The 20,000-nt window shown below is 39.9% G+C and overlaps 3 protein-coding genes across 7 annotated transcripts in view; 1 reads left to right on the top strand and 2 right to left on the bottom strand.

Moving 5' to 3' along the window:
* The window catches only part of cyth4b (cytohesin 4b), a 35,678-nt gene extending 32,887 nt beyond the window's left edge, over positions 1–2,791 (top strand). For 3 of the 5 annotated variants that reach the window (XR_007898140.1, XR_007898141.1, XR_007898142.1), the window contains exon 14: positions 41–2,791. Coding sequence is in view for 2 of the 5 variants with exons in the window: in XM_051706717.1 (XP_051562677.1) it covers positions 41–149 (109 nt within the window). In the remaining 3 variants the exon portion in view is untranslated. The remainder of the gene's footprint in view (positions 1–40) is intronic. The other 2 variants (XM_051706717.1, XM_051706718.1) reach the window with 2 other exon arrangements.
* A 97-nt stretch (positions 2,792–2,888) lies between these two features.
* On the bottom strand, positions 2,889–11,743 carry fam83fb (family with sequence similarity 83 member Fb). Its single transcript, XM_051706716.1, has 4 exons — positions 11,213–11,743; positions 6,431–6,595; positions 5,495–5,616; positions 2,889–5,297 (listed from the first exon to the last, which is right to left on the bottom strand). The coding sequence occupies exons 1-4, from the start codon at positions 11,672–11,674 to the stop codon at positions 4,613–4,615; spliced, it is 1,434 nt and encodes a 477-aa protein (XP_051562676.1). The 5' UTR covers positions 11,675–11,743; the 3' UTR covers positions 2,889–4,612.
* A 4,048-nt stretch (positions 11,744–15,791) lies between these two features.
* grap2b (GRB2 related adaptor protein 2b) overlaps positions 15,792–20,000 on the bottom strand; it is an 11,651-nt gene continuing 7,442 nt past the window's right edge. Inside the window, exon 8 of the mRNA XM_051706885.1 lies at positions 15,792–16,299. Within this exon, the coding sequence (XP_051562845.1) occupies positions 16,123–16,299 (177 nt within the window). The 3' untranslated portion in view covers positions 15,792–16,122. The remainder of the gene's footprint in view (positions 16,300–20,000) is intronic.

A 20,000-nucleotide genomic window follows, 5' to 3' on the forward strand; every position in this document is an offset into this window, starting at 1 on the left:
AGACAGTTTTATGAATTGTTCTGTATTTTGTGTCTCGCAGGGCCAGCATTACAAAAGATCCTTTTTATGATCTAGTGTCTGTCCGAAAGAAGAAAGTCATCAACAAAGTTCCAGTGAAGAGAGAGATCAAAGTAAATGAGCGCATGTGAACGGGGCGTTGTCCAGATTTAACGAACTGCAAACTGAGCAGAACGACGAGAATTTCCTCCACGATGAATCTTACGAAACCTGTCAAGAACATGTGCAGGTCATATTTCACCTGAAATCAAAAGAAGGAAACAAGAAATTATATTTTGCAAAAAGAAAATGATGCCAACTTTTATGACCATTAAGATTTTTATGAAATTGTTTTCATGACAATTAATTTCCCCCCAAATACACATTACTATAATACAAAAAACGTAAATAATTGTCATTACTGTAATGTGGAAAAAATTACACATTATTTATGGTAAAGTATTTATATGTCATAGTAGTATTTGATGCAATGACTTAAAAAAATGATTGCATTACAATAATGAGAATTACAAACAAACTTAAAAGTAAAATATCTGGATATATTACAGTAATGAGGAATTAGGAAATATGCTTAATTTAATGGTGAAATATGACCTGGAAATGTTTTCATGAGATTCACACACACACAATGTTTTATACACATTTTAAGCAAATACTTTTGTATTGAATGTAAAATATTTTTGTATATATTTTGGATCATATGAGATTGTAACGGTGAATTTTACAGTCCATTTCTTATATAATTCAAATTATTTGGGACTAAATATCACATGATGGTTTTGTTCTCTGTTGTCTGTTTGTGTTTTAGCAGGAGAATTATTACTGTGACAAACGTGACACATTTGTTAAAAGAAGAAACTACATTCTGACACATGTAGTTTTGACACACGACTCAGTATGTGGAAAGTTTAGCACTTTACTGACAGCACAGAGTCTAAATGAAATGAAATTATGTATTTTGTATAGCGAAGCCAAAATACAATGTCCACACACGTGTACGCGGGTCGCACAAGGTTAAACTCATATGGAATATTGACATTTTAAAAACAAAGCCAATGACAAATAATCAAAGGTGTCCTACTTCAGCTGCATTAAAGAGCAGATGGTCGATACCATCACTGAAACCTCACATAAAGCTCTCATGTTATTTCAGAAGACCTGGAATACAGCACACAAGTTGTGACAGACTTTTATGTTCATTTTACGGTGTGCTTTTTTTTTTTTTTTTTTTGGAGCGTGACAAATGATGTACTGTTGATGTTTGGAAAAAAGTGTTGTGAAGACTCTTCAAAAATTCACCTGTTGTGTTCCACAGAAGACAGAAAGTCATATGGGTTTGGAACAACATGAGTGTGAGTAAATGATGTCAGAGTTTTCAATTGTGAGTGAGCTATTCCTTGAACCTTCTGAACTGTGATGTCACTCATCTTTAGAGGAAGTGTTTCAGAGGGGCTTGTTGAATCTAAAAAGGAAGAAAATGTTTGAACATCTGCAGTTAAAGTTGCAATCTCTTACTCAAGAGTTTAATTCACGCTACAGCAACATTTAAAAAGGCAAACGTGAAATGACCTCATAGTTTTCACTTCTGATCATGTGACATCTGCTGGTGCCTTCATGAAGGTCCTGTAAACTGTCCTCGTTTAGTAAAAAAAATCACATTAATTTTTTTCTTATTTCTTAGGCACTATCTTTTAAACTATAGGCTATTTTTACAAAACTCAACACACTAACCACAAAACCTTACACCAAACCAGCAAAACATTATACATCTCTTACAAAAAAAAAAACTCTTCAAACACTTTTTAAAAAAAAGTGTTTTTGCAACAATACAGTGAAAGAAAAAAAAACATAATTTGAAGAAGCACAGGAAGGGCCAACTACGCACTGTTAGAATAAATGAAAAACACTTTTGGCTTCTGCTTTTTCTGTATGCAGGGCATAACAGTTTGCTATAAAGTTTTGTCATACATGTAGTAAACACACATACACACAGACATCCAAATGTGTATTCTGAACATAACACACTATAAATACAAATAAGGGGAAAAAGTTATTTACTGTATTTGTTTTCTCAATGTTCTAACACTCCTCAAATAACAAAAGAGCAGTAGAAGAAAACAAAAACATTTGTGCTAGAAAAATAAAATAAAAAATCTGAAAAAAATTAGTTATCCAAACCAAATGTTCACCTGTGGTCTATTTATGGTGCTCAAGCTCTTATTTGTAAGTGAACTCATTATCTAAAAGTGTTTTCACATGTGTCAATGTGGAAATGCAACTGGTGAAATAGTTCAGCAATGCAGAGAACAATGTTTACAGTTTTGCTAGAAGTGTGTTATTAAATTACAAACTGTGTAAAGCAGAGAACATGCATTCAGTTTGGCACATTTGTTAAATGCATTGGCTACAAGTGTTAATGGTTTCAGAGATAGTGCTTCAAGAGACACTGTTAGTGTTTAAGCATTCAGAAAAACTGTAATACATCAATGTGGATCAAAGGATCTCTAAACATGTTTGTGACAAATTATGGACACATTAAAGTCAAACAAATGCAGATGAGTCAAGATCATATTTACAGACACTTCCTGTTCGCAGTATATTTCATCCACAGATCCCTTTTGTGGTCAGACAGACACACACACACACACACACACACACACACACCCAGCTAAACTTTGAGACACTGGAAGTGTGAAAGAGGAAATGTGCGCGCACGCGCGCACACACACACACATTTATTTTTTTCCAGTTAACACTTTTTCTTGATTCTAACACATGAAACAGAAAAGCAAAATATATATGCATAGAATCAACTTTTAACCCCCATTATACCCCTCCCCCTCCCAACACCCAACCCCACCCTGAAACCGAACAAACATCCCTGTGGTCACACATGAGTATACACACAAAAAACTGAAAAAAACAAAAAACAAATATATATATATATATATATACGCTACCGGTCAAAAGTTTTGAAACACTTACTCATTCTTTATTATAATTTTTTTTGTTTTCACATTTTAGAATAATAGTAAAGTCATTAAAACTATGGAATAACATAAATGGAACTATGGGAATTATGTTGTGACTAAACAAAATCCAAAATAAATCTAAACTGTGTTATATTTGAGCATCTTCAAAGTAGTCACCCTTTGTCTAAAGTGAGTGACCTTTTATTGTGGCCAGCCTAAGGCACACCTGTGCAATAATCATGCTGTCTAATCAGCATCTTGATATGCCACACCTGTGAGGTGGATGGAGTATCTCGGCAAAGGAGAAGTGCTCACTAACACAGATTTAGACAGATTTGTGAACAATATTTGAGAGAAATAGGCCTTTTGCGTACATAGAAAAAGTCTTAGATCTTTGAGTTCAGCTCATGAAAAATGGGGGCAAAAACAAAAGTGTTGCGTTTTTAATTTTGTTCAGTGTATTAGAAAAAATAGATTGTGTGTCAAAAACAAGATTATAAAGACCATATTCCAACATTAGTGCAACAATCAAACTCCACACTTCCCCCCAAATCAAACAAACAGAAAAAGAAAAACATGTGCATTAACCCCGCGCATGACCGCGCCAACCGGCGTCCATCCCTCTAAACTCAAACAGTCCATGTACGCCTTCGAGAGCCCCCGCGATAACTTTGCCACAAATTTTGTGAGACAGAATTGCACAACAAAAGATAATCTATAAAACAAACTCCAGCCAATAGGCAGAATAAACACAAAGGGCGTGTAGATTCATCCACAAAACAGATGGTTATTTAATCATCGCAACAGGCCTAGTTTTGGAGGAAATTAACCTATGAATGGCTTACTTACAGTTGTGTCTGCATATTAGCTGGAATAGAAGAAATTATTTGAACACTGAAAAAGTTACATACTTCAGGTTTCAAGGGCGTGGTTTTGGGGAGAGAGTGACTTAAGTTAGCCAAACATATTTATGCTCACTATAATTACTACAGACTAAACTAAATTCTAAAAAAAACAAAAACTTTCTGCATTTTCAGAAGTGAATAACGACAATAATTAGTCACACACACACACATTTTCTGTACCATAACCCTAAAGATCTTACAGAAACATTTAGGAATTTCAGATTTTAATTTGTGCATTATTTAGTCCTTTTGTTAAGTGTTCTTTGTTGTCAGGTTGTGGGTATTTGGCACGGCTGGTATTAGGATGTGATCTTTAGGGTGGGCAAGTGCTTGTCTCTTCATTGAGCCAGGGTAGTTGGGCCCCATTGATCATTTCGCCATCTAACGATCAGTGGGGGGCACAATGTAGATATAAGGGGTTAGGCCAGGCCATATTTGGTACCCACAAATATAGCAAAACCTGAGGCACAAATACACAAATCAAACCCAAAAGTGTTCAACAGGTCTCGGAATTCGTTCATTGACAACACAAAATATGTACACAACTGCAAAAGACTTTAAAGTGATTTTAGGAACATTTTCACATTTGGCTTTAGGGCCGTTCTGAAAACTAAACAATTACAAAGATGTAAACATTTCAAAGTTATTAAGAATAAAACGAGGCACTAAAAACGGCTCCCTTCAAATATTTTAATGACAGAATCCACCATAACATTCTCACTTTGCTTTTCTAAATATGTTCTTCCAAGATCTTTTCTTTGTTCTGACTGTGTCGTTCACTTCAGATTTCTCGTCCGGCTGTTCGGCTGCAGTTAGCGTGTGTTTGTCCGCGTCGTCTGTTGCGTTTGGCATCTGATCTTCAATAACCGCTTCACTTTGCTTCTCTTTTTTCTTTCTGAAAATCCAACACGATCCCTTTTTCTTACTTGTCCGTGACTTCACTTTCTTTGACTCTTTCTTCCCGGTCTGTGAGGGGACTGGCGTGGGGACTGGCGTGGGGTTTTCTGGTCCTTCAGCGGGCTCCTCTGGCGTTTGTTGACCCGGTTCGGGGGGTTGCATCGTATCGAGGAACTCCTGCAGCGGTGTGGTGGGTCCCGGTATCTGTCCGAGCGCTAACAGGTATTTTGGATTGTGATATTTGTGTGCTGGCACTTTAAGATCTCCACGTGACGTGTCTCCAAGATTCACCTGGAAGCGCGAGGTGGCCGTTGGCGGGCGTTTCGGCACAGCTGCCCGTGCCAGAGTGCCCATCTGGGGCGTACTGAGGTTAAACTCTTTAAACAGGTCGAGTTTGTCTGAGATGGCATAAAGTTCTCGGAAATCGTTATCGTAGAAATCCACCACCTGCCCGGACATCACCGTGATCATGTTCCTGTCCATACGAGAGGAACTCCAGGAAAAACTACAGGACAAATAAACATTAACAGATTATTTTTATCATTGACTTACATTGTTTTATACTGATCTAATCATGCTCTCTATCCATTAAACTCTCACAAAACCCTTCTGCTTTCTTACATTTACATTCAATTTATTATTATATTATATAATATTGCTTTCATCCTTTTCTACTGTTTTAATATGTACACACACACTCACCTGTAAGTTCCAAACATGACTTTATCTCCATCTATAAGCATGTATTTGCTGTAAAGGTTTCCTGGAATTCTACCAAAGGACAGATTCAACCCAACGCCCTTTACAGTTCGAGTTCTGACGTTCTGACAGAAACACAGACAAAGAACTCAACAGATAAACAAAAAATGTGTCTGAAAATTCAGTCTCACTCTGTCCAGCTGTTTTGGACTGGCAGAACTTCCCCAACAGAATTACAGAGTATGGGTGTGTTTCTGTGAGTGTGTGTGTGTGTTTATGTGAGTGTGTGTGTGTGTCTGTGTGTGTGTGTGAGGGTTAGGTTTAGGGGTAGGGTTAGGTTTAGGGGATAGAATCTATAGTTCATACAGTATAAAAATCATTATGTCTATGGAGAGTCCTCATAATGATAACTGCACCAACATGTGTGTGTGTGTGTGTGTGTGTTTAGGGGTAGGGTTAGGGTTAGGGGATAGAATCTATAGTTCATACAGTATAAAAATCATTATGTCTATGGAGAGTCCTCATAATGATAGCTGCACCAACATGTGTGTGTGTGTGAGTGTGTGTGTGTGTGAGAGTGTGTGTGAGTGTGTGTGTGTGTGTGTGTGTGTGAGAGTGTGTGTGAGAGAGTGTGTGTGTGTGTGAGTGTATGTATATGTGTGTGTGTGTGTGTGCGTGTGTGTGAGTGTGCGTGTGAGTGTGTGAGTGTATGTGTGTGTGTGTGTGAGTGTATGTGAGTGTATGTATATGTGTGTGTGTGAGTGTGTGTGTGTGAGTGTATGCGAGTGTGTGTATGTATATGTGTGTGTGTGTGTGAGTGCGTGTGTGTGTGAGTGTGTGTGTTTGAGTGTGTTTGTGTGTGTGTTTGTGTGTGTGTGAGTATGTGAGTGTGTGTGAGTGTGTGTGTTTGAGTGTGTTTGTGTGTGTGTTTGTGTGTACCTGCAGGTCTTTAGCGGTCACCTGCAGTCTGTTGCACATGTCCAGGAAGTGTGGAGTTCCCTGCACGTCCAGCACGATGTAAACGGGCACGCTGCGCTTGGACGCGTCAAACAGATCCCGCAGAATCTGCAGGTCAGTCAAGAGGTCCATCACTATGGCAACAACCTGAACAGCACAGACAAGTCATGAAATATTTAATATTTATTATAACAGCATGAGGATGCCTCTCCCCCTGATACCAGCAATAGCAAGTAGCACATTATTGTTCATATTGTTGAATAATAAAAAAAAATTATGACATGACTCCTACTTGCATTATTTCATTTAAATGAAAGTGATCAGTGAGACATTTCCTGAACTTTACAGTCGCACACCAGTGTATCTGAATGACCATGTAATTCTACACATTCTGAGATGTTGCACATTTCATGTCCACTTTTAGAGTCATCTTTAAATGAAATAGATAAAGACATTCTTTAGAAATTTTCTTTTCCTGTTCTATAAAATTCATATTAGATATGAGATGTAGCAATAGATGAGTAATGTCATTTCTGCACCTATGAGAGTCAAGTTCAGATTGATATCAAATATGAGCTTGTGTAAGTCCCTGCTGTAAACACACAAAGAGAGAGAGAGAGAGAGAGAGAGAGAGAGAGAGACTTTGGAATCTGGTGTCACCTGTAGGTCTGTTTGTTGCTGCTGTGAAAGTTTTTAAAGTTCACACTAGAGTATATTTGTATAAATCTCATGAAAACATTTCATCCCAAAATTACAATTAAACAATTAAGAAATAATATGTTCTATACATAAATTAAACTATGTTTAGGACTATTTGTGGCATTATTACCATGACTATTAAACACGTTTCCCCCCATTTCTCATTACTGTAATGAGTCTGGCTATTTTTTAGTTTTTTTTGTAATTCCTATTATGATAATTCTAATTACAGTAATCCATTACAGCATTTCAGTAATATATATATATATCATGCAATGATTTTTAATAAAATCTGCATTCATAAAATATGTTCTTGATTTTTTTTTTTTTACAGTACAGTTTAATTGGCCATAAAATAGCCTATGCTTGCATTATTCAACATATAATTTCTTATTTCTCTTGATTTGGGTGTGAAATGTTCCTGACAGGTTTTAATGAGATTCACCCATAATAATAAAACAATGATGATAATGTGACCTCTGCTGGGGCTTTTCCACATTTCTGCTATTCTGTATGTTTTCTGTAAACAGGTGGAGTTTCAGGAATTTACCACATAATTACAGGTGCGACTCAATTTCACTTACAGTCTTTCATTGTTTAGTGCCACTGATAAACACACATGTAACTGGAAAAGGAAACTGTCTGCAGGTTATGTAGGCGTACAGTAGTTTGTACTACAGAGATTTGAAGTTTAAAGGTCATTGTTGTGTCGTTTGAATATTGGATTGTTTTAAGCACAATAAATCAGAACAGTCTGTATGTCTGGGCGGAGTTTGAGGAATGAGAAATGAGAAAACCCTCAACCAAATTTGTCAAGCCAACATAATTATTTTTGGGGGGGGGGGTTTCTCCCCAATTTGGAAATATCCCAATTCCCAATGCACTCTAAGTCCTCATGGTGGCTTAGTGACTCAATCCGGGTGGCGGAGGACGAATCTCAGTTGCCTCCGTGTCTGAGACCGTCAATCCGTGCATCTTATCGCGTGGCTTGTTGAGCGCGTTATCGCGGAGACCTAGCGCATGTGGAGGCTTCACACTATTGTCCGCGGCATCCACGCACAACTCACCACACGCCTCACCGAGAGCGAGAACCACATTATAGCGACCACGAGGAGGTTACCCCATGTTACTCTACCCTCCCTAGCAACCGGGCCAATTTGGTTGCTTAGGAGACCTGACTGGAGTCACTCAGCACACCCTGGATTCAAACTAGCGACTCCAGGTGTGCTACCCAGGCCCCCCCAAGCCAACATAATTAAAGATGAAGTTGTCAGAGGATTTTTGAGTTCAGTCAGTGAAATGCTTTGGCCATCTGCTAAACCTTTATTCCTATAAATCCATTCAACATGATTATAGTGATTCATGTGTTCAACGACTCATTCACAATGATTCCTCTGAAGTTCAGAACACTGAAAAACAACATCGGCGTAAAGAAACAGACTGTCTGATCAAGTCTGAACACAATCTCACTGCAGGAATGATGTGTTGAATTCTGACCTTCTTCCTCAGAACACAAACACATCTGTGTGCTGTCATAAATGACTCATCAACACAAACTCTGAATGGAAAAAGAAACCCTGAAGAACATTAAACTCAGGAATGTTGGAGACTAAGTCATGATCTGCAACAAGTTGCAGTTACTCCATAATAAAAGTAATAATACACTTACAGTCATTTACACTTTTACACTTACACTTACAGTTAAGGTTTCTTAAAGTGACAGTTCACCCAGAAATGAAAATTCTGTCATCACATACTCACCCTCAAGTCGTTCCAAAGCTGTATAACATGCTATTGTCCATGGAGCATGATGTTAGCCTCAGTCACTATTCACTTTTATTGTATGGAAAAAATATGCAAAAAGTGGATGGCGACTGAGGCAAACATCTGCTTTTGTGATCCACCGCAGAAAGTAAGGCCACATCCACACTAATACATTTTCATTTAAAAGCATAATAATTGTGCTGCGTTTATGCCTCTCGTGAACACTCAAACAGCGAGCGTTTCAAAAAAGCATTACCGATTACTTTGGAAAATGATGAAAATGATTCGGTTGTCCGTGTTGCTGATTGGAAAGCGCACAGTATGTGCATGACACAAATTTCATCGTTAGCACATTCTGTGCAGACTGTCCGCTTGCGTCCCAGATTTTCTTGACACGCAGACAGTCCTTGTCTGTGTGCATCATTGGCACATGCGCCTGCCGTTAATTGTACTAAAAGACTATTTTAAAGCAGTGCACGTGCGTCGAACGCATTTGTATTTGCTTGCAGTCAGAAAAGTAACCTTTGAAAAGCTGAGCACTAGACCTTGCGTTAGACGACACGGAACATGGAAAAACAAAGTATACGTGAGCCTTTAAATGGATTATCAAGTGATGATATGGCCTGACTAAGTTTTACGAGTTCTGAACAACATGATGATAAGCAAATACATTTTTGAGTAAACTACACGTTTTCACCCTTATATCGTTCCAAACCCATATGCAGTTATTTTTTACATTTTTCCTTTAAAATGTCTTTTATTGGTGAAACCCAATATAGTCACATTGATTCTGTACTTGTGACCCACATTAAGGATTAGTTCACCCAAAAATGTAAATTCAGTCATTGTTTACTCACCCCTGTGTTGTTATAACACTATATGACTTCCTTAATTTTTCTCAACACAAAGGGAGAAATTGTGAATAAATGTTGTGTTCAGTGATGTCATACAATGGCAGTTTATGGTGACCACCTCTTCAAGCTTCAAAAGAACACAAAAGTATAATTCAGAAGTCTAATAAATTATTCATGAGACTCATGATTGTTATGAAAGCATACGATAAGATTTGATGAGAAACAAACTGAAATCTAATGTATTATTTAGTGAAAATGTTCACTGACCATTGATCTCCTGTGTGTTCATGAGCTTTAGAGCTCTTCGCACGAGAGCAACAGTAGTTGCAGCATGCGCGAGATGGGGCGTTCAATCGAAAATTTGTTTGGGGATGAAGGTAGCTACAATCACAACATATCCTACTCAGACACCAAACGACATGCAATAAAAGTGATATTTTCTATGTTAATCAGAGTTTTCAGATCGACATTCTGTCGATCGCTTGGTTTCTATATTTGGCGTCGCGCCCGGTAACCCCGTCCGCTATGAACTGGCACCGGTCCAAAATGTGATGCACGGCGCGAGGCGATTGTCTGTGTTTCGTGACTGGTTTCAGGTCCTTGAGCAGCCGGTGGAGTTTCTGTTGCCCCCCTAGGGTGTTGGTGCCCTACGCTGACTGCGTAATATGCGTATAGGGAGCGGCGGTACTGGTAGCTACCTTCAGCTCCATCTTTCTGTTTGATTGAGGACTCTGGTTCAAACAAATAAGGCTGGATATAGAAATGCATCAATTCTTCAGCTACAAACTCTTCAGACATGTCTGTAAGTTCTGTTCTCTGGTTTGTGTGCAGCTATGTTGTGTTTTCTGTTGTTAATAATCGCTGGCATTTCTGTTGAAGGGAAACAAAATTATTTTTCGATTGAATGCTCCATCTCGCGCATGCTGCGTAACTACTGTTGCTATCGTGCATAGAGCTCTAAAGCTCATGAATGCACACAGGAGATCAACGGTCAATGAACATTTTCTCTAAATAATACATTCGATTTCAGTTTGTTTCTCACCAAACCTTATCGTATGCTTTCATAACAATCATCAGAAAAATAAAGAAAGTCATATAGGGTTATAACAACACAGGGGTGAGTAAACAATGACTGAATTTACATTTTTGGGTGAACTATCCCTTTAAGTTACCTGTCAAAACATTTTACCATGTATGCTAGTTGGAACGACAGAGTGATTGATTGACTGATTAAAGATGACAGATATCATTGTGAGGAATTCCCAAGCAAATATTTACCATAATAACCAACTGTCATAGTTATAACAGTGATTGTTACTAATTGGTATTAGCAAACATTGTCATTAAAAATTTTAAAAATGTAAAAGAAATATTGGAAAGATTTTGAAAGCCTCATTCATCTGATATGGTAATATAGTATATATTAATGATGAATAAAACGGCTAACCTTGCAGGATTCTTGGATTAATTTGCGTACAACTTCTTTGATGTGTGGGCTGTTGAGTTTTGGCGGGTGAGTGTACACGGTCGCGCGGGTCACTCCTTTAAAGAGCCCGGATGAGGGCCAGCCGATGTCCAGCGCGGGAACCTCCGTGTCAGACATCTGCGGCCAGTACGTGGAGCGAAGCGAGCCGGTTTCATCGCGTTTCGCTTCATTCTGTGATGTTCCTTCTTCATTCTCCAGGTTATATTTGACGAAAGCACTTCTAATGTTCTTTACCTCTAGCGCGGAGAGGAAGTCTTTGATCTTGTCTTTCAGTAGTAGTGTTTTAAACGCTCCGTCTCCTTCTGTCAGCAGCGCCTCGAGCGCCGCCCGCTGCTGTTCACTGTAGTAGAACCGCGGGCTTGATTCAGGGGTCGCGGGGGGCAGGAGTCCGTCCTCCAGACACACGAGCTGCGACTCCGCCATTTCTTTATGTCACTGATTTAAGCGAATGAAATGTCTCTCTCTTACCTGAAACGCTCACCTGTGTGCCTGCGCGTGGGTGGAGTCAGAGAGTATTTAGCAGAGACGGGCCACTTCTATTTAAATGAATGGGAGAAATTGGAACACCCAACAGTGAACGGATGGAGAAAGGAAGTCCCGCCTAACAGGTAAAAGAGCCAATCACCTTTTAGATACAGATATCACCTGTCAATCAACTCGAGAACGCGCATGCGCATTAGCTATACAAATCGGGAACATAGTGTGTTTTAGCGTAATCCGAGGTAAAGAAGCAGAATTTATGATTTCAGTAATGTCAGATTTTATTGCTGATTTGAAATATGTTCTTTGATCGTAATGTTGACCAACCATTTTGGAGATTTTGGTCTTTCCTCATTCAAGTAGATAGGAGCTGCACTGACATGACTGGAAATATCCTCCCGAGAGTGTCCCAGAAATGACCGACAGTGGACTGACTCGCTAGAAAGACTTTGTTGGAGTTCACTTGAACGCTGGAATGTCCTCCAAACATGTGTGATCTTCCTCCAAGAGCAGAATGGAAAAGGCCGGATTTTTACACACACACACACACACACACACACACACACACACACACACACACACACACACACACTTCATGGTGCCATTTACCGTGACCCCCGAAGTATTTGGACATTAAAATTGAAATACCATTCCAACTATGCAGCACATTCATGTCCTTATCAAATATGTGTAAATATATTAGTTACAATTTTAAACTAACCCTTCTTAAATATTGAAATAATATTAGTTAGTTTTCTATTATTACATAATCACAGTTAAGTGAACATTGCCAGTTTTGCAAAGGCGTCATTTATGGGTGGGACCTGTACCTACCACTTTTTGCTTTGGCCAGTTTTGTCCCTATCACTTTTTAAAATAGCTTTTGTCAAGTAAAGCCTAAAGTATACTTCGGTCAGATGCAGACGCTAATCTCGTCATCAGCAGAGTGCAAGAGCACCGAATGCGCGCAGCCCTATTTTTCTTTGAATCGCATGTGCCTGGAGTTATTTGCACTAATTAGTGGGTCCACAAGGTGGCAACACTTACATTTTGAGCCGCTGCTGTCACAAAGAAGCGCTAGAAGATGTAATCGCCACTAAACATCAGGAGATGAAGGTAAAAACAACAACAGTGGATGTGCAAGTCAAGAGTGCGTGTTTGAGGAGGTCTGGAGATACCTGCATTTGTATAACTCCAGTCTGAGGGAATATAAAGACATCTTTATGGGTTTAAAGTCTTGAAGAGACAGTCCGGTGTTTCATATTAGTCATAGCGTGCATGTGCCAACCGCCTGTATATACGCACAGAGTTATGGAGTATATTTTGACAGGCTTGCGTTCGACTGTACGCAGACGCTGAGCATTCACATCAAAAAGGAAGTATACCTTTGGTTTAAATGTCTAATGCAGAAGAAACAGTTCTTGAGCAGGAGTTTCCATTTTGTTCGTGTGTGTTATTAGTGTCGATCCAGTGCTGGAATGGGTTATTTTGAATGTAATGATGAGTGCTTGTTGCGGCTGTTATAAGTGACGTTGAGTGACGATGGTGGCAATGTTCTCTCGTGCACAAAGATGTGCGCTAAAGTCGCACCGCTGTTCCGCAGCTCACGCTATTGTCCATTTAAATCACAAATCAAAATGCAAACAGATGTGTCCCGATACATGATATAGATCCACTGTACATATGTATTCTTGGTTTATTTATTTTAATTTTATTTAAATGTTTTATTTTTCTTAAATTTATCCCCTTTTCTCCCCAATGTGGAATGCCCAATTCCCACTACTTAGAAGGTCCTCGTGGTGGCGCGGTTACTCACCTCAGTCCAGGTGGTGGAGGACAAGTCTCAGTTGCCTCCACTTCTGAGACTGTCAATCCGCGCATCTTATCACATGACTCGTTGTGCATGACACCGTGGAGACTCACAGCATGTGGAGGCTCATGCTACTCTTCGTGATCCACACACAACTTACCACACGCCCCATTGAGAGCGAGAACCACTAATCACGACCACGAGGAGGTTACCCCATGTGACTCTACCCTCCCTAGCAACCGGGCCAATTTGGTTGCTTAGGAGACCTGGCTGGAGTCACTCAGCATGCCCTGGATTCAAACTCGCAACTCCAGGGGTGGTAATCAGCGTCAATACTCGCTGAGATACCCAGGCCCCATATTCTTGGTTTATTAAAATAAAAATGTATACTAGATTTTATTTTACAAACATTTCTCACTTTAATGCACACCATATTTTTTTTACCATTAACAATCCCAGATTATATAGGCCTACATTTATAACCAACCCTCTATGGACACGCTGGAGAAAGAATCACCATTGGCTAGTACATTTTTGTTTTTACTTGTCAGAATTTTGACAACATGTATGCATAATGCAGCTGAAAACTGAAAAAGATATTAAGCAAACCGAGAAGTGGGCATCTCCACATATATCAAGTTTTTACAGTACATTTAAAACAAGTGCTAAAATAGTACTGTCTCTTTAAGAAAACCGGCAGCTCCGCCAGCAAATGTTTACGGTTACATTAGTGCAGCACACATTAACAAGAGAGAAGCTGAGAGTTTTTTCCCTCATCTGTGCAATGCGAGTGATTTATTTATATTGCAGAGGGCTGATAACTAATTAAAATCACATTGTAGAATTTTTCTGTGGCCCCCAGTTTGAGAACCACTGCCGCACATGATGCATATTGTTCCGTATTTTAGCGGATGGTGAAATGTCCAGTATTAAAGAGGAAAAATGCTCAAAAGTCCCGTATTCTTCTGACAAGAAGTTGGCAACCTTAGTCCATCCCATTAGTCTTTTTTAATGTGTCTTTAACTAACAAAAGCCAGTTCCTTTTATAGACATCATCCTCCAGGAAGTGACGTGGTTTTGGTAGGAAAACAACGGAACAAACATCAGTAAGTATTAGCAAAGGATTTAGTGAATTATGTGATGTTTTGTGCTATTACTTGGTGTGTCTCACTTTAAAACATTCCATCCTGTTTAATAAAATTACAGAAATCAGAATGAAAATATCAAGCTTCAGAAGATTGTTAAAAATAACTATCCATCTCACACTGAAATAACAACTTTAGCTCTTTATGTTCATCCTGTTTATTTTCTTGCTATAAAGTTGAAGTGTCTGAGCTTGACCAAACCATATTTCTGAAAGTTTGCCTTTTATAGATATATGATTCAGACCTTGATTATTTGACACAGATATGATCAAAATCTAAAATCAAGTGTGATGTGCATGTCTCAAATGCTGTTGGATCTTTTCTCAGAACTAACTTGACTTTTCTGAGAGATTTTTGCTCAATGACTTTGAATCAACTGGTGTGTTGGTGATTTTTAGTGTTTGTATGAAGTGGAGTTCAGCTCATTCACTATCTACACCCTGACAAACACAAAGTATCTTTATTTTACACACTATATCTATAGCTTAATCATTTCAAACTAACAAACGTTTATTTGTTGCTATTGTGTTGAGTAATTAAAGGTCAGACCCTCACTGTCACCATGATCATACACACATTTTATCATGTTTAAATCCCGTCCACAGATTCTTTCCAATAAAATTAGCTCAGAAAATGTGGGAAAAGTCCACAGATTCAGCTGGAGCCTGTTAATAACTAGAGAAGGCTTTTTAATTGACAATATGTTCAAGGAAACACTTCAGCAGCTGATCAGATGTGTATTTGGGTCATTCGTCTTCATCAAACTTTCACTTTCATCCTTCCTGTTGTTGCTTGAACATCATGATCTATATCAGACGAGTTTGTCAAGTTTCTGTGAACTCTTATGTGCTTTCTGAAGTGACTCAAAAGAACGATTTGAGCAAGGTTTACTCTACACAAACACTATCTAATGGATGATCTTGATGATGATTTTAGAGCAGGGGAAAAAATGGAATATTCACTATAGAAACTGTCTTTCATGTCTTCTGAAATTAATTACAATTTCATGACATTTCCAGGCCTGGAATTAAAACACTTTTTAAATTTCCGTATATTTCCATTTTTCCCATGACTGTTTGAACACTGTAAAGAGGACACGAGTCTGTCAACTGTAAAACACACATTTATTAAATATAACTGTCTTTATTTATTAGCATTACTTGGATGAAGATCACTTCTCTTTTAAAAAACATTTTATGCAGAAATCCGGATAATTCCGAAGGAAACTTGTTTTGTCTCACAGCTGCAAACTCAACAACTCTAAAACTGAAAATATGATACATGACATTTCAGAAGTGTGAGTGTTTTGAGGACTGCAGGACTATATAACTGTATTAGTACTAGTGAAATATATGGACAAGACTCCATTACAAAATCTGATAGAACAAACAAATCTGAACACGTAGAAAGCAGAAACATCTCCTGAATGTGTGATATTAAACAGGGTTGGTGTAGTTGACGGGGAATAGTCCGGTTCTCCCACGCAGAACTCCTCTCCACCAGAACTGGTCTGACTGATCTAAAACCTCAATGACATCTCCAGCGTGAAAGTTTAACTCGTCTGCGTCTTCTGCAGTGAAGTCGTACACAGCTCGAACCTGCAGTGCAGACGGCTGCACACACAAACACATAGATAAATAGGGGATAATGTGCATTGCAAAATAAACCCTGACAGAGTGATCGGGACAGTCTGCACATTATCACACTTATTACATGACTACATGATAAATACAGAAATAAATTGACAATGTAAAAAAAAAAAAAAAAAAACAGTGGAGTGATACAAAATATATGAAAATAGCACAGCAATGGAGGAAATCACAACAGTCAATTATACAGTTTAGAGAGCTCATTATACAAACATTTGACCAGAGAATGTTACCATGAAACCATTAAATAAAATCTATAAAGGGTCATAGATGTTTAGAAATTCACCCATCTTTTTTTTTTTTTTTTTTTTTGCATTTAATTTTACATATAATGTGAGTTGTGTGTGTGTGTGCGTGCTTTTGTGTGTGTATGTATTGTGTGTGTGTGTGTGTGTGTGTGTGGTTTGTGGTCATTACATAGCCTCTCCCTCACCAAGACTCCTAACATGCCTTGTCGCGGCAACCCACGGAAACTGGGGTTTTGCGATACCAGGCTGAATTAGTAAGGGATCTCGGAGCTGCAGTAGTCCCCAGAGGTGTCTCACCAACCACTGCCCCACTGGCACGTGGGTAAGCCAGGGATGGTGAGATGGCTAGGGGAGTAAACCCTAATTACAAATCTGCAGTTGGGGAAATGCATAGGCGGTATCCAATAGACTGAATCTTTCGGTGGTCCTCTGCAGCTGTAGCCAGATGAAGGTCATTATGAGTCTCTCATGCCACTGGAATCAGTCTGGTGAAGCGAAGATGGTGGGAGTGTGGACTGCGCACCAAAACCCCCACCTAAATCACCTCCTTGCGTAAGCTTCTTGCTTCAACCCCCCACCCCCCGAGTCCTGCGGCAATGTGGAATGGTGGTGGATACAGGCCGAGGATGAGGCTGGGAGTACCTAGCCAAACCATGCACGCAGGTAGTAATGGAATGATGGACGCTGAGATGCGGGATGGAGCAGCATGTCTCTTTGGCAGCTTCCGTTACGACTGAGCAGCCCCACACTGCTCACCCCTGTAGGGGAATGACCTAGAAAAAGAGGTAAAGAAAACTGTCTGCTTCATCCACTCTGGATGGAAAACCGCAGCTGACGGAGCATCTTCTTTTGGGGTCAAAAGAAATACACCAGAAGATATACCTACATGAACATCGCTGCATGGAATGTCCAAACACTTCTACAACACTACAACATTGACATTGCCACACTCAGTGAAACCAAGGCAGGGAGCCTTGACTTAAGTTGGTGCGGGCTACACCTTCTTCTTGAAAGGAGTGCCTAAGGGTACACAACATCTCCATGGAGAGGGCTTTGCCATAAAAACACACCTGTTACAACACATTCCTGAGTATTCCACTGGCATTAATGAGAAATTGATGACATGGCGTATTCCCCTAACCAAGGGCCATTTCACCACCTTCATTAGTGCCTATGCACAAACCATGGATGCAGAGCAGAATGTTAAAGAGATATTTTACAGGTCTCTTGACTCCATCATACAGAAAACCCCAGCTGCAGATAAGCTTATCCTCATGGGAGACTTTAATGCTAGAGTCGGGACTGAACATCATATCTGGAGCAAAGTCCTTGGCCAGCATGGAGTGGGGAATGTGAATAGCAATGGCCTCAGGCTCCTCTCTCTATGCTCTGAACACCAGCTGGTAATTACTCGCACCATTTTCCAGATGAAGAAAAAGCTGAAAACAACCTGGCAACATCCCCGTTCAAAACATTGGCACCTACTGTACTGCATCATCATCCTCTAAAAAGACTGTCATGATGCACGCATTACCCGTGTCATGCGTGGAGTAGAGTGCAGAACAGACCACCATATGGTTAAATCTAAGCTCTGCATGGAGATTCAACCTTGCCATCACAGAAAATGCTCAAACAAAAGGTTTAACTGCCTTGGCTTAGGGACAACTTCAGATGTCTTTTTGCAAACATGCTTGATCAAGTTCCTGAGAACTCAACCGACTGTTCAAACCTGAGCACAATCATCCATAGTGCAGCCTTGAAGGTCCTTGGCCTTTCTAAGAAACATCACCAAGACTGGTTTGACAATAACTGTCCCATCATTCACTCACATTTTAAAATTAAATACAAAGCTTATAAAGCTTTTCTATCCAATCCAGACTCACCCACCCTGAAAGCTGCATTTGCTGAGGCAAGAGCTGTGACCCAGCAGGCTCTGTGGGAGATGGAGGACAACTGGTGGATGAACAAAACAAGTGAAGTACAAGGCCTAGCGGACTGCAACAATGTGCAGGGTTTTTATGATACTGTCAAAACTTTGTATGGTGCCAAGAAACATGCAAATGCTCCAGTTCACTCAAAGATCGACTTAAAGATCGACATCAGATCTTAGATCAATGGGCAAAACATTTTAAGAACCTATTGAACCACTCCAACACGGCTGACTTTCAGTCTCTCAGAAAACTCCCAGATCTTCCGCAAATTCATCATCTTGATACCTGGCATTAGTTCTCTGAAGTTCTTCACGCCATTAAAACCTTGAAGAACAAGAAGAGTGCTGGACCTGATGGGATTCCAGTAGAGATTATAAAGAATGGGGGCTACCTGCTCACTCGCTGACTACACATTCTGATCACAAATATCTGGCAGTCAGAGACTCTTCCTCAAGAGTGGAAGGACTCCAACATTGTTATCATTTAAAGCAGTTTGTGGGAGCAGTCAGGGAATCTCCCTTCTCTCTGTTGCTGGAAAGATGCTGGCAAAGGCCATGCTCAACAGATTGGTGACTCAAATCTCGGAACACACTCTGCCAGAATCACAGTGTGGTTTTAGGAAAGGCAGGTGCACCACTGACATGATTTTTGTCATAAGGCAATTACAGGAGAAGAGCAGAGAACATCATCGAGAGCTTTACATGGCCTTTATCAATCTCTCAAAGGCATTTGACACTGTAAGCTTTGAGATGCTCTGGAAACATCTTTCAAAACTTTGAGTACCACCCAAGTTTCTCTCCATGGTGAACTGATTTATCTATCTTGGCTCCAAACTCTCCTCAGATTGCTCCCTTCCCCATGAAATAAAGGCACAAGATGCCTTTATTTTGCATCAACAAAGCCTCCACAGCTTTGGGCAACTGTGTGCAGGTCTTTGAGAACAAAAACCTGAGAATAGCCACCAAGGTTGCTGTTTATAATACAGTGTGTGTTTCCACCCTCCTCTATTGGGCAGAGACATGGACACCATACAGGCAGCACATCATGCATCATGCTCCCTCTGTATGTAAGCAGTGCTGGCCAGACGTCATCTCTGTTGGCTCAGGCATGTCATACGCATGCCAGAAAACCAGTTACCACGGCAAGTTCTTTACGTCCAAATCCCTGCAGCAAAACGTGCTGCTGGTGTGCAGAAGATGCTCTTTAAGGACTGCAAAAAAAAACATCTTGAAACACTGTGGTATTGATTCTATTCATGTTGAGACCCAGGCTCTTGACAGGTCTGTCTGGCAAGCTTCTTGTTCCAGAGGGACTAAAGAATTGCATCAGGTTGTACAACAGCGGAACAACGAAAGACATGCTCAACGTCATAGATGGGCTGCTGGCACAGCCTCAGCATCTGGCCACTCCTACTCCACCTGTAACAGAGTGTGTGGCTCACAGATCAGCCTCCACAGCCACGTGAAGTGGCTCCCCCTCTTCTACA

Source organism: Myxocyprinus asiaticus, chromosome 9 (assembly GCF_019703515.2).
Source record: "Myxocyprinus asiaticus isolate MX2 ecotype Aquarium Trade chromosome 9, UBuf_Myxa_2, whole genome shotgun sequence".
In the NCBI taxonomy this organism is placed as follows: domain Eukaryota; kingdom Metazoa; phylum Chordata; class Actinopteri; order Cypriniformes; family Catostomidae; genus Myxocyprinus; species Myxocyprinus asiaticus.